Raw genomic sequence first — 14,815 nt, forward strand, 5'->3', positions numbered from 1 at the left:
TTAAAATGTTAATCATTTTATATTTGAACAGGTTTAAAGTTTCCATTGTTCCCAGTGACCTGTTGCTTGAATTCATTGAGGTCCCTAAATTGATTTTGGACTTTCTGGAAGAATCGTCGGTATGGCTTCATACTCAAGCTTGCCATTTTCCAACACCTTCAGCGATGCCCCATTCCTGGTCTGATCCCTGACAAGCTGCAAGAATCCCTCTGCAATGTGTGTAGGCCTGTAAAAGTCAGATGGTGATCATGAGCAAACATCCTGTTTGTTTAAAATATCCTGCCATCGGAACACAATCCCTTCCAGTGTGTTAAGGCAGCACATGACTAGGACATCTACCCAATCCTGGAGGATCTAACTCGCAGGGTTGATGAAGGAGAAACAGCCAACATCATTGATTTCCAGTCGACATTCCCAGTTGGTTTGCATATCTCATCATTCTGCAGACTCATCAAATCAAACATGCAAATTCTCAGGTTAATGCTGAAGATTCAGAAATCAATCTGTGATATTTTGCGGATACCACACCAATCATTTCTGTCAGATATTCCTCTACAAATGCTCCATGTAGACATGCTGAACACATTTTCACCCTATGAATTCCCACCCCGCTTCCTGATTATGTTCAAACTCACTTCAGAACTCCAAGGTTGGCTATCATCAGCTCAAGTTTCTCCTTGTGGTCAGGAGTCTTCACTGCTTTCAGATCTGTCAGAAGCTTAGTGTCGACGAAAACAGGACACAGCGCTTGTAATCGAACCCCATGCTTCTCAAGGCAGGTCAGCTGAAAGCAGAAACCTTGTAATGTCTCACACTCTTTGAGTTTTATAGAACTTTACAACTTCCTGACAGGAAGCTCTCAGATGTTAGTTTATGTGGAGTTTTGTGATGAGGGCCCATCCTGACTGCAGCAGACTGGGGGAAATCAGGAATCCAGTCCAAGTTCCTGGAAAGTGTTTGTGCTTTGTGTGAGGCTCACCTGAGAGGCAGCACAATTCAAACACATGTAACAATTAGGGTCATCAACACATTCAATCTGATTAGACTTGTCTCTCAAACCCATACCCTGGGTTCATCTTTAGTTGGGTGATATTAAACGCTTGGAGCAAGTCGACTTGCACATAGCCCCACAGCCTTTTACCAATAATCAATTTGTGGTGTGTCACCTGCCCTATGTATAATGATCTAACTGCCAGTGGAGAAAGTGTGGAATGGAGATGTTGGCGATCCGAGTGAAGAGTGTAATACAGGAAAGCACAGCCGGTCAGGCAGCATCCGAGGAGCAGAAGAATTGAAGTTTCGGGCTTAAGCCCTTCATCATCCCATTCACCTGATCTGCTGTGCTTTTCCAGCACTACACTCTTGATCTAACTGCCAGTGTCGATGAATGAGAACCAAGCAATATACTTGGATTTCACTGTCAAGGTATCATAAGAGTTCATGGGATTATGGGAAATATATTAACATGCATAAACATTTAGGAGGGAAAACCTTCATTTTTGAGTTGACAGACTGTGTCATTTGGACTGCCACAATGATCAGGGCTGGGGCCTCAGCTATTTGCACTCTATGTTAATGAATTTGGCAAAGTGACAGAGTATTATATCTACATTTGCTAGCCTTTCAAAGCTAGACAAAAATGGCAGCTGTGAGGAGGTCAAAAAGCGGTTGTAATAAAGCTTAAGCAGTTTAAATAAAATTGTGTAACAAAGTGATGGATGAATTGTCATTTTATAAGTATGCACTTGTTCTCTTTCTTCAATTTTGTAGTCAAGCAGAATATTTTAAAAGGTAAGAAATTTGTAAAGGTTGATGTTTAGAGAGATTGGTGTGTACACATAAAAGGAAAACAATGTTTGCATGTGGGTCCAGCAAACATAAGCTCTCGTGATGGGCTTATGCCCAAAACATTGATTCTCCTGCTCCTCGGATGATGCCTGGCCTGCTGTGCTTTCCCAGCACCAAGCTCTCCTCCAGCAAACAACCAGGAAGGCAAACAGCATGTTGACCTTGATTGCAAGGAGGTTAGATGACAGGAATGAGGAAATCATTGGTGGAAGCATCGCTCATATCCACATTGTGTTTGACTAGAGGACCCTGTATCAGGGAGTTGGGGCTGTAGTTTTGAAAACCACTATGCACACTTTACTTCCAACTTCCAACCAACCCCCACCCCACAAGCTGCATCTCATCGACAGTCACCTCTATCTAGGGATCCATCCTCCTCCACACCCACATGGAGTATTGACAATACCCACCATTCCATTAATGGAGAGGAAGGCCGAAAGCTGATGACATTCAAGGTCAACATTGACAGAGTTTGGGGCACGAGGGTAATCAAGAGGTAGGGTGAGAAAATTAAGTCAAGGTGCTAACTGAGCTCTCTTCCTACTGAGGAGCAGGGCAAGCTTGAGGGACCATGTGGCCTGTCACTCGCTCTACAGCTGCTGCTTGTTCTGAGATTCTGACAAGGTATTAGTGCGTTATTTATAGAGAAAACGTTTACTCTTTGCATTATAGAATAGCACTCACAGACAATGACGAAGTGAATCCTACTACTCCATACTTTGAGGCTGCGTAAACTGCTCCACGGAAGAAAGGAATCAGACCTGTTCACCATGAAATAGCAGAGAATTAGCTTCAAACACTCTATCAAACAGAAACATGTGAATATTTGGAAACGCTTTGGCATGGAAACAGGTCACCTAATTCATGTCAACATTTATTCCTTTCATGAAGAAAGAGTCCTGATTACATTTGCCAGTATTTATTGAATTTAAAATGTAAAGGAAAGCTTAGTAAGAAACTGTCAGTCATAAATAGCTTTTCTGAAAACAAAAAATGCTAGACATCATAGGAAGAGGCAGTAGGCATGGCGAGAGATCAGGCTAAGAATTAAGATTGCAAATCATTGACGACTGTTACTTTCCAATAAGGACAAAACATTCAGGTGTGGTCATGTACAAAGAAAATTCAAAGTAAGGCATATACTTGACACAGATCTCTTTATGAAGCAGCCCATTAATCCTTCATATTTAGCAAGACTTTAAAAAATACTTCTACAAGAGATACCTGTGGTCAGGAGGTGTGGTGAAGACCGTGAGAGGAATTTCACCCACGCAGCGTGCGTTATTTGTTTATGTCTTTTATAAATTAATTGCATTTTTTAGAGCTGTAAGTGTCTCTGTTATATCTTTGTCTATGTATATCCTGCTGTCTCCCAGAGACGTGCAATAACTGTGGTGGGCCTCTGATCAGACTTGTCCTGGAAAGTGAGGCTAGTGTAGATTCAGTATATTTTCGATAGTACAGACCCGATGGGGCAAAGAGCCTCTCCTGTTCTATGTGATTCTATGGACGATTAAACTGTCGCCACCAAATCCAATGAGGAACAAAGGAAAAACCTAAAGTGAGTTGAATGTAATCATCTTGAGATTGTGAGAGAATGGCTTGAGGTGAATGACACTTGAAGGGGAGTTACAGAAGTTGAATGATGTTGTGAGTTGAATCAGATGACCGGCAACTTGTGAGGAGGTTAAATGTCTTTTCCTTTGCTGTACATTTTGTGAAAAATCAGCTTTGCCCTTAATTGCATTTTGTCCAATGTGGATGCTTTCCAAATCCTCAGGCAACACTTAGAATGTTCATTGGTAAAGTATTGTTACTTTGCTGACTTACCTGCAATGGAGGCGATATTAACAATCACTCCTCCTTTCCCTCCAGTCTCTTTACTCATGTGCTGTATTCCCAGATAGGTTCCTTTAATTACACTGACCTACAATACAAGCAACATAGGAATCATCAGGGAGCAGGCCATTCAGTTAATGTGAAAATACTGACATGTACAGACAGTTGGAAAATGCAGAGAGATGCATATGGATCGCAAGCTACATTCAAATTCACCCAGCAAGAGTACATTCAAGCATCAGCAGAACATAGAAAAATTCAGGTGCTAGTAGAACGATAAACAGTAAAATACTGTGGAAAAATGCAGGATTATTTGTGGAATGGGAAGTCTATTAAACAGGATGGACAAACTCGGGGTTGGTGACCTGGTTACTGGAAAAAATGATTGATCCATGAATGAGGAGGATATTCGGTGGAATGAGCAAATTGGTTACTGTGATGTGAAGATTGGTCAGTGGGTGGATCAACAGTTCATAAAATGAAATAGATCAATCAGTGACTTGGTTAATGGAATGGATTTATAGTCCAGATCACATCAATGTGGTTAATTTTGAGCAAATCTGTTTATGAAGAAATATAATGAGCAAAGTGTACTGGGTTTTCCAGCACCACACTTTTTGACTCTTATCTGCAGTATCTGCAGTCCTCATTTTCTCCGAGTTGATTATATTAAATTGGCTGTGTTCGTAGTCCACTGACATCAACAGGAAATTGATTAGCAGACAGCTGACAGAGAGCAGGAATAAGGTTCACACAGTCTGGTGTGCACGATGTGATTGGTGATGGTGTTTTGCAGCAATTGGTCTCAAGCTTCAGCTATTCCTCGCACTTGCCAATGAATTGGTTTTGAATTCATTCCTGGATGGAGTGGTCTTCACCCAGGAGAAAGTGAGGACTGCAGATGCTGGAGGTCAGAGCTGAAAATGTGTTGCTGGAAAAGTGCAGCATGTCAGGCAGCATCCAAGGAGCAGGAGAATCGACATTTTGGGCATGAACCCTTCTACAGGAATGAGGAAAGTGTGCCAAGCAGGCAGAGTAAAAGGTAGGGAGGAGGGACTTAGGGGAAGGGGCGTTGGAAATGTGATAGGTGGAAGGAGGTTAAGGTGAGGGTGATAGGCCAGAGTGGGGTTGGGGGCGGAGAGGTCAGGAAGAAGATTGCAGGTTAGGAAGGTGGTGCTGAGTTTGAGGGTTGTGACTGAGACAAGGTGGGAGGAGGCAAAATGAGGAAACTGGAGAAATCTGAGTTCATTCCTTGTGGTTGAAGGGTTCCTAGGTGGAAGATGAGGCGCTCTTCCTCCAGCTGTCGTGTTGCTATGGTCTGACGATGGAGGAGTCCAAGGACCTGCATGTCCTTGGTGGAGTGGGAGGGGGAATTGAAGTGTTGAGCCACGGGGTGGTTGGGTTGGTTGGTCCGGATGTCCCAGAGGTGTTCTCTGAAACGTTCCACAAGTAGGCAGCCTGTCTCTCCAAATTAGAGGAGGCCACATTGGGTGCAGCGGATGCAGTAAATGATGTGTGTGGAGGTGCAGGTGAATTTGTGGTGGATATGGAAGGATCCCTTGGGGCCTTGGAGGGATGTGACGGAGGGAGGTGTGGGCGCAAGTTTTGCTTTTCTTGCGGTTGCAGGGGACGGTGCCGGGAGTGGGGGTTGGGTTGGTGGGGGGTGTGGGCCTGACGAGGGAGTCACGGAAGGAGTGGTCTTTTCAGAACGCTGATAGCGGAGGGGAGGGAAATATATCCCTGGTGGTGGGATCCGTTTGGAGGTGGCGGAAATGACGAAGGATGATACGATGTATATGGAGGTTGGTGGGGTGGTAGGTGAGGACCAGTGGGGTTCTGTCCTGGTGTCCTGGACTGCTCCATCACCAGACCATAGCAACACGACTGCTGGAGGAAGAGCGCCTCATCTTCTGCCTACGAACCCTTCAACCACAAGGAATGAACTCAGATTTCACCAGTTTCCTCATTTCACCTCCCCCCACCTTGTCTCAGCCCCAACTCTCGAACTCAGCATCACTTTCCTAAACTGCAATCTTCTTCCTGCCTTGCATTTGGATGTTGTGAATGTTACTTGCCACATATCAGACCAAGTCTGGATGTTGTTCAAGCCTTGCTGTATATGGATACTGAATTTTCCACCAAACTAAACTGAAAGGGAATGAATTGTCCACTAATTTTTTTAGGTACAGTTTTCATGCAGCAGCATACGAAGGAGATTGTAATGATCAAAAGTAGATTGTTCAGGAATGTGCCAGGAAGTTGTAATAACTGAACCATAACTATCCGTTAACAGACCACAGCCCTCCGACACCTTCATGGGTAATTCCCTGTTCCACTGGCACAACAGATGACTTCACAGAACCCAAGCCTACACTTCAGAATTTCTTCACGTGGGAAATGTCACAAGAACATAAAACTACAAGCAGATATATGCCATCAGCTGAAAAAATGTCTTCTGCTGTTCTATAAGAACAGTTAAAATCTTCCAAATCAATGGAAATAGCACAATCTGCAACATCTATTCCAAGCCACTGCTGTCGTGACTTGGAAATATATCACTGTTTCTTCAGTGTCGCTGGGTCAAAATCCTGGAATTCCTGCTCTAATGGCATTGTGGATGGACCTAAAGATCATCAACTGCACAATGTAATAAGGAGCCCTCCACCACCTTCTCAAATATCCATAGGCGCCTTCACCTACATCTCATGAGTAAATTAAAAAATTGTCATGATGTGAGCTCAACTAAATCAAGGGAAATTATTGCTGGTTATCGGTTTCCGTCCTTTTTTACATATTTCTCTCGCTCATCCCATTCTCTCAACACTCTCAGATGACAGCATATCCATGATAACGATAACTTGATCTGAGATAAAGAAAGATTCCGAACATTCTGGGTAAGGACTTCCATGTACATCATTGGTTAGTGGTAGCTAGAATCTTGGGGTTTCACAAGAGTGTCTCCATCATTGGCAAGAGACTGTGTTGTGACACCATCGTTGTCAGATAGAGATACTTCTGGTAGTGAGGGACTGAAGATGTAACCTAATTATCCTCAGCCTCAGCAACCTGCCAGAGGAGTGCATACTATTGCATGATATTGAATCAAGGATGTCATTGGAACCATCCATTGCTGACTATTACATTGATTTATGGAATGAGGCCTTAAAAACATTCGTCTCCAAACTCAACCGCATCCCAGTTTCAAGAAGTGTTAATTAATGTGCTCACATAAATCACAATTAATAAACAATGTACAATTGACACATACCAGGTTTATACTGAGGCAGTTCTCCCAGTTTTGCTCATCAAAGATCCCTGCATTGTTGCATACTATATCCAATTTCTGAAATTTTTCAAGAGTTTTGGTGAAACAATCTGCAAAAGACAGTAAATGGAGTTGATTATCAAAGTTTGCAATGTCTGTGACCAAGCATACCAACACTAAGCACATTCCTCAGAATGACTCATTCAGTCACTGAGTCACAGATAGCTGCAGCAGAGAAACAAGCCCTTCAGTGCACCATATCTGTGCTGACCAACAAACGCCAAACTATGTTAATCCCATTGGCCTGCACTTGGTCCATAACTTGCTTTGCTCTAGCATTTCAAGTACTCATTCAGATGCTTCTTCTATATTTCAAGAGCACCTGACTCCATCATCCTCTCAACCAGTGCATTCCATATTTCCACCAGCCTCTGAGAGGAAATTTCATTCCTCAGGTCTTCTGGAAAACACTTACTCCTCACTTTATGCTTTCGACGTTTGGTCTGAGATACATCTGTGATGGGGAGGAAGATTTCATGGTCTCCCTGTCGTTGCCACCAAAGGTTTGTATACCTAATTCAGATCACCCCCCAAACTTCTCTGCTGCAGGGAAAATAATCCCATCCAATATGATCTCTCCCTATAATGAGGCTTTTCATCCCATTTGTCAGATGTTTCATTATCGAGGATGATCTATTCATGCAAACAATTGGTGAATTTTTCCATCTTTGCCTCGGGAAATGTGGTTGACCAAAGACGAGACAGAACTTTTTCACTGAACCCTCTTGATGCTGAATCAAAATGTTTGGAGATTGGCAGTGCATGGAATGGGAAGAATGCTCCCAGCATGCTTCCTGTTGCCCACAATCAGCAATCATCAAAATCCTGAAATAAAACCTGTAGGTTTACAAAAATCACCTCCTCTCCTCCATGCATACACCTGGAATATGGTAATTGTGTGCAACATCAAACCATTGAGGAGCATCTTTGTTTCCTAGCAAGAGGCAACAGGCCTTAATTCTTTGACCAGAACTGGATAGACTCTGAGAACCATTATCAGGAGAACTGAGACACTAAAGTAGAACATGTACTCACTACTCAGACACTAAACCAGGACCATCTGAACCAAAACCTACACAAGAAGCATGTTCTTAGACGATAAGGGTCTTAAGAAGGATCACTTGGACTGAGATCCTCGACCAGGAACACTGAGACCCTCAAACCGAGGAAAATGAAAAAGCTGAGCAGTATCAATTGGTGTCTGAGCACAGACTGAGTATTGAATTCTGGAATCTGTGCTCCCAATGAAGCATCCCATTTCTATATAGATATTTGCTCCCTGTTCTGAGGGCAGTTTTTAATTGTAAATGCATTCTTGTGCTCCTTTTCAGCACATGGAAGGTTATCCTCAATGCTGTACTGATTATATTTAATCATATTGCAGTGTATAAGCTTACTAATGCCAACAATGTAACTCCCATTCACACTCACTCCAGCTGATTATTACACCCACTGGGAGCAGCCAAGTGTCTGTTAAGAAACCAGTCAGTCAGATTGAACAAGTCAGTGGCATGTTGATAAAATTAGTGTTTGAATTGATACCTTTCAGCTGATTCTCAGATGTTACATCACATGGAAGGAACAAAATATTCTCAGCTCCATAGGTCTGTCCAAAGGCAGCTTTGGTAGCTTCCCCTCTGGATGCATTGATATCCAACAGACTCACCTAAAGGAAGAAAACATGATTGAGTCCGCAAGTAAACATGTGGGTTGGTCAATGTGTCTGAGGAGAGCTTGGGTCAGTCAACAGCTCATTTCAGACTCTCTTTCCAACTCTGACCAGATAATTGGAAACTACACACTCAAACTATTCTGATATTTTCTGAATGCACCCCTGATGGACGATCCTTCAGCACTGATTTGTTGCAGCATTCCTCAGAGGACATAGTGCAGAGATTTTTCCTTACTGTGGCATGAGCTGCTGGATTAGAATGAGTAAAGAGGTCAGTTGACCAAAAGCTTTTTCAAAAGCAACAGTGGAAGAAGAAGGTGTGTAGATGTAACATCATTGTGTTATTAACGCAGGGGAGCAGTGTAATTCTCAAGGGATACGGGTTCAAATGGCACCTCGTGAGCTGGTGGTGTTTTAAAGTTAGGAGGTGACCTGTTGGAGGTGTAATAGCTTATGAGAGGCATGGACTGGATGGATATCAAGTATCTGTTCCTCTAAGGTGAAGGGTCAGTAATAAGGGGCATTCTGTTAAAATGAAATGCAGAGGATTGAGAGGAGATTTGAGGAAGGTTTTTGCTTTGACCGAGAGCATGGTGGAGATCCAGGCTGCATGCGCTGGAGGTTGGTTGATACGCGGAATCTCGCAACTTTTAATAAGTACTTGAATGAGGTCTTGAAATGGGAAAATATTCAAGGCTGTGGGCCAAGTGCTGGCGAGTGGGGTAACTGTAGGTTTAATGTAGTTTTTATCAGAGGAGTCCTGATGAGTCTAAGGGCCTCTTCTGTTCAGTGTGAATCTATGATTCTGTCATAAGTAAGCAAGTGTGTAATGTATAAGTGGTATTTGGGGAAGGGTGTGTGTAATATACAGATTAAGAAGTAGGATGGCAGCAAGGTAAATAGGTCAGGAGTTGTGCCAGAGGATTAGTTGACTACTGGGGGGCTAATCAGGTCATGTTAGGAGTCGGTGACAGGCTAGTTGTTGGATGTGAAGGGGAAGCTTGGTTGGGTGGTCAATGTGAAGGAGTGGGGTTCAGTTGTATTGTTCTTCAGGAGTTGTAAGACTTTACTGTCAGATATTTCCAGTGTAATTATCTATACATGTAATGTGACACAACCAAATTTTGCGGCATGAAATCCAAGCTTTTTGTGGAGATGTGGGTGTTGCTGGCTAGGCCACCATAGCCTGGTCCTATTTGCCCTTGAGGAGGTGGTGATGAGCAGCTCTCTTGAACCACTAGTGTGCACCGTCTGTGGTTTAAACCACAATGCCATTAGGGAGGAAGCTGCAGGGTTTTGATCCAAAGACAGAACAGTGATATCTTTCCAAGTCAGCATGTGAGTGGCTCGGTGGGAAGCTTTCACGTTTAGTGTTCCCATATCTCTGCTGCCCTTATCCTTTGAGATAGAAGTCATCAAAGATTTGGAAGGTACTGTTCAAGGATGCTTGGTGAACTGCTGCAGGGCATTTTATTTTTTGCACACACTGCTGCTTCTGAGCGTCAGTTGTGGAAGGATTCAATGCTTGTGGTTGTAACGCCAATCAAGTGGGGTGTTTTGTCCTGGAAAGTGTCAAGCTTCTTGAGTGTTGCTGGAGCTACTCCCATCCAGGCCAGTTGGGAGTATTCCATCACACTCCTGACTTGTGCCTTGTAGATAATGGTCATGCTTTGGGGATTCAAGGGGTGAGTTACTCATCACTGTATTCTTACCTTCTGATCTGCTCTTGTTGCCATTGTGTTTATGCCTCTGGTCCAGTTGAGTTTCTGGCCAATGTTAATCCTAAGGATAGTGGGGGATTCAATGATAGTGACACCACAGAAATCAAGTGATGGTAGTTCGATTGTAAGTTATCAGTGATGGCCTGCATTCATGTGAAGAGATTATCACTGCCCAAGCCAGGATTTATTGCCCATCCCTAATTGTCCAAAGGGTAGATAAGCATCAATCACAGTTCTGTGGATCTAAAGTCAAATGTAGGACAGACCAGGTAAGGATGGTAGTTGCCTTCCCTAAAGGACATTATTGACTCAGATGGGCTTTTCCGACAATCGAGAATGGATTCATGATCATCATTAGATTCTTAATTTCAGATATATGTTGAATTCAAACTCTACCAACTGCTGTGGCGTGTTTTGAAACTGGGTCCCCAGAATATTATGTGGATCTCTGGATGAGCAGTCCAGCGATTACACCACGAGGCCATTGCCTCCCCATAATGGTCATAATCTCGCATTTTTGTGGCACCAACGTTACTGGCCCTTTGTTAATCCAAGCCTGGATCTCATCCACCTTTGTTTGACTTTGAACATGGACTGCGTTAGTATTTGAGGAGTCTCGATTGATGCTGAACATTGTGCAATCATGAATGAATTGATGTAATCTCACGTTACTTTATGGTAAGAAAGAGTAAAATATCGTGAAAAAGTTTTCTCCTGATACCATGATCCCGCACCATTTTTTACTGTTTCTCGAATAAGAAAAATAGAAAGCCATTTGTCAAATAGAGTTCATCAGTCCTGAGCCAGCTCACCTTCGGAGAACATGTCCATTTCTGAACGTATGATAGAGGGGAGGTCATTGGTCATGATGAAACAGCTGAGATGTTTAGTCCAGAACATCTCCAACATGTTCAATAAGGATCCTGTCGTGATGCAGTGATTGTATTTACAGCCATGAACTGAGAAACCTGGGCTCAAGTTGCACCGATGTTAGAGGGGTGTAATAACAACTCTCAACAGTTCAAAAGGGAAAAATGGATGCAAGATATTCAGTCATGTATTCTGTATGATTGGTTGATGACATTAAATCAATGATGTGTTGGTGCTGGTGTTGAACTGATGTGGATAAAGTCAGAAGTCACACAATACCAGGTTAGTTCACCTGACGAAGGAGCACTGCTCTGAAAGTGTGTGATTTCGAATAATCATTTTGGACTATAACCTGGTGTTGTGTGACATCTGATTAAACCTATGAGCGAGATTTATTTCTCTTGACATTGCAGTTATTTATTCTTCTGAAAGCAAAGCAATTTTATATAGAGTGGAAGAAAACAATGCTGATTGTGTGATGATGCTGAGCGACAGCAGTGAACAACAAACCAACCAAGTTATCAATAAAAAGGAAGCAAGACAAGAACATACCTCTCCATGGGACCATATAATCACCAGTTTGCAACAAGTTGTCAAAGCTCCAAGACATCATATCAAAGTTGAATAATTAATTTTGTTAACAGTTATGTTAAATGAATGTATGCTCACTGAATTGACTTCATTTGCTTCTGTACAATTATCTGTTTGTGATTGGTTTTCTTTGCAGACGATGTATCATAAAGGAACATACCTTTAAAGGATGTGCATATGATGTCAGCATTGTATCTGCATGTGGCCTGTACTTACAAAGTTTTCAGGCTCCATCTTGCAGAGCTCTGTCCTCTTACAGCATAACAAGCTGAGAAAAGCATGAGATCAGAATACATCTGACGGACATGGCTTAGGGCCAGCCACACTAATCATTCACTGAAGCTTCCAACATTTTTTGGGACAACAAACAGCTTCTGACTATTACAGCTCAAATTAACTAGAAAGCCTGTTGTATGAGAACTGGCCATTCCCATTAAAGCTGCTTCCATTGTTGTAACTTTTCAAAGACACCTAAAGACCTCCTAAGGTGTTCATTTGGGCTCTCACCAGTACCTTAAACTTTACAAACTCTTTTCAGAAAAAACACAGGACAAGAAAACCTTATTAAAGTGAAAGCGTTGTCTCATGGGACGGCACATTGCAGTGGACATTGGTGAGGCCACGTTTGGAATGCTGTGTTCAGTTCTTGTCTCCCTGCTCAATGAAAGAAGCTGTTAAACTTGAAAGGAAGCAGAAAAGATTGACAAGTGTGTTGCCAGGTCTGGAAAGTTTGCGTTGGACGGAGAGGCTGAATGGGCTCGTGCTTTTCTCCCGAGAGCACAGGAGGCTGAGGGGCGACCTTTTTAGAGGCTTTTAAAATCATGAGGGGTATGGGTAGAGTGAATATGCAAGATTATTTCCTTCGGGTGGTGTAGTCCAAAACTAGAGGAGAAAGGTCTAAGGTGAGAGGGGGAAGATTTAACAATCACCTAAGGACCGACTTTTTCATAAAGAGGGTGATGTTTGTATGGAACGAGCTGCCAGAGAAGGCGATAAAAGGAAGTGCAATTAACTCATTTTGAAGACTTTTGGACAGGTTCACAAAGAGGAATTGTTTAGAATGATGTGGTGAAAATCTCGCAAGTGGGAGGAGGTCAAATTGGAACGTCTGTATGGTCGGGAGGGAATGGAGTGAAGGGTCAGTTTCTGAGCTGTGTGAGTCTATAACTTTACACCGGTCATTGTTGCTGAGAGGATGTAGGTGTTCTGCAAAGCAGTTACCCAGTCTGCGCTTTGTTTCTCCAGTGGAGCGGAGACTGTATTGTGAGCAGTGAATACTGTAGACTAAATGGAGTGAAGTGCAGGTAAAGTGCTGCTTCACCTGGAACTTGTGCCAGGAGCATGAGATAGTGAGGAAGGGGGATGGATTTGGGCAGGGGTTACACTTTCTGCCATTGCATACTTACTCGCAGGTAATTCATGTAAATTGCTGGAATATCGTTTTCACTGCACTTCAGTTCCAATTTAAAATATTATTATTCAAACTAGCTTATGTGCACCACTCGCTCCAGATCAATCGTCAGGTTAACACAAACTGCTGCATTTCTGAACACACTGCCTGGGCAATTATTGCCTTTCTTTGCACGAGGAAATTGACAGGAATGATTCAAGCAGAATTGTTACCTTAGCGCCGTTCTTCAGGAGGATTTCAGCAATTGCTTTCCCGATGCCTTGGGCAGCGCCAGTCACCAGCGCAACTTTCCCCTGGAGCTCCATCGTAGCACTGACGGTGGACTTTAGCGATTTGCCCCTGGACTTTATGAAGAGTTTGCAGTTAACTTGTTATGAGTAAATATTTGCGTGATCTGCTGATATTTACCTACCCAAAGAAAGAGGACAAACTCCAATGTCTAATCAGTTTCCTCCCCATTCCTTCATGGTTTTGCACTACTCTGATAATCTGTCACCCTCTCACTTTCTCGCACCCTCACATTTCTAGTTCATGGCTAGCATCCACATTATGGATTGGAATAGGTCCTCAGCCTTTAAACCAAGCAGCGTTTGACTGGGGAAAGGACTGTCATATCTGAGTTCACTCTGCCTGTACCCCCTACCCAGCACACAGGCAGGGAGCTGTCATAACAGGACCCATCCCCTTCACTTTGAAGAACTACGAAATGTGGATTTGTGAAAAGGATGGTGGGGATCTAGGAGGGCTTGTTTGGGGTGAACAGATTGTCAATTACCATGGCCCATTTCTTCGAGGGGACCTCACCCTTGCTGTGGTGACTGCTTTATGCTCAAATGTGTTTGCAAAAAATACCCACTATGCTCTGGGTGCTCACTCCTACGATTACATCCAAATCCTTTATATAAATGAGAATAGGAGTGGAAACAAAACCGATCCTTCAGGCACACCACTGGGGACAGGCCTCCACTCTGAAAGGCATCCCTCCATCAACAATCTCTGTATTTTACCTTTGAGTGATTTCTGTATCAAAATAGATGGTTCTACCTGTATTCCATTAGATCTAGCCATGCCAGCCTATCTCCCATGAGGAAGCCTGTCAAGGTGTTGTTGATGGCTGTGGTATGCGACAAGGGGTTTTCTGCTGGGAGTGGTGCAGGGAAAGCTGTTATTTGTAATTTATATGAATGATTTAATTGAAACTGTGGTTTGTCAGCTTTGTAATTTTACTGATTACATGAAAGTTAATGGAGTTGTAGAAAGCTGTCAAAGGACAGAGCAGGATATAGATCAGTTGTAAAGTTGAGTAGAGAAATGGCAGATGGAACTTAATCTAGACAAGTTCTGGTGGCCACACAATAGAAAAGATCTGGACAGTGTGGAGTGGGTGAAAAAGAAGCTTACCAGGATAATGACTGGATTGTATTGTATTTGTTCAAAGGTAGGGTTGGACAAAATTCATTTTTTTCAAGTGTGTGGGAGGCTGAGGGCGACTTCATAGATGTATGTAAAATATGTACTCTGTTGTACAATTTACATTT

At 42.9% G+C, this 14,815-nt stretch overlaps 1 protein-coding gene across 1 annotated transcript; it reads right to left on the bottom strand.

The window, feature by feature from the left end:
• Positions 1 to 13,623, bottom strand: LOC140491928 (15-hydroxyprostaglandin dehydrogenase [NAD(+)]-like). Its single transcript, XM_072590404.1, has 7 exons — positions 13,490 to 13,623; positions 8,555 to 8,678; positions 6,956 to 7,062; positions 3,679 to 3,775; positions 2,533 to 2,609; positions 636 to 784; positions 1 to 226 (listed from the first exon to the last, which is right to left on the bottom strand). Exons 1-7 carry the CDS (start codon positions 13,580 to 13,582, stop codon positions 85 to 87), a joined length of 789 nt encoding a protein of 262 aa, XP_072446505.1. The 5' UTR covers positions 13,583 to 13,623; the 3' UTR covers positions 1 to 84.
• Between the last annotated feature and the right edge of the window lie 1,192 nt (positions 13,624 to 14,815).

The sequence above is a fragment of the Chiloscyllium punctatum genome, chromosome 20 (assembly GCF_047496795.1).
Source record: "Chiloscyllium punctatum isolate Juve2018m chromosome 20, sChiPun1.3, whole genome shotgun sequence".
Classification (NCBI taxonomy): Eukaryota; Metazoa; Chordata; class Chondrichthyes; order Orectolobiformes; family Hemiscylliidae; genus Chiloscyllium; species Chiloscyllium punctatum.

What these genes read in the sequence shown, in the direction of transcription:
- LOC140491928 (XM_072590404.1), bottom strand. Translation starts at nt 13,582, where the DNA reads ATGGAGCTCCAGGGGAAAGTTGCGCTGGTGACTGGCGCTGCCCAAGGC. An exon ending in TCCTGAAGAACGGCGCTAAG is followed by an intron (nt 8,679 to 13,489) that starts GTAACAATTCTG and finishes TTCTTCCTTTAG; the next exon opens with GTGAGTCTGTTGGATATCAA. An exon ending in GCCAACCTTGGAGTTCTGAA is followed by an intron (nt 227 to 635) that starts GTGAGTTTGAAC and finishes TGACTTTTACAG; the next exon opens with GCCTACACACATTGCAGAGG.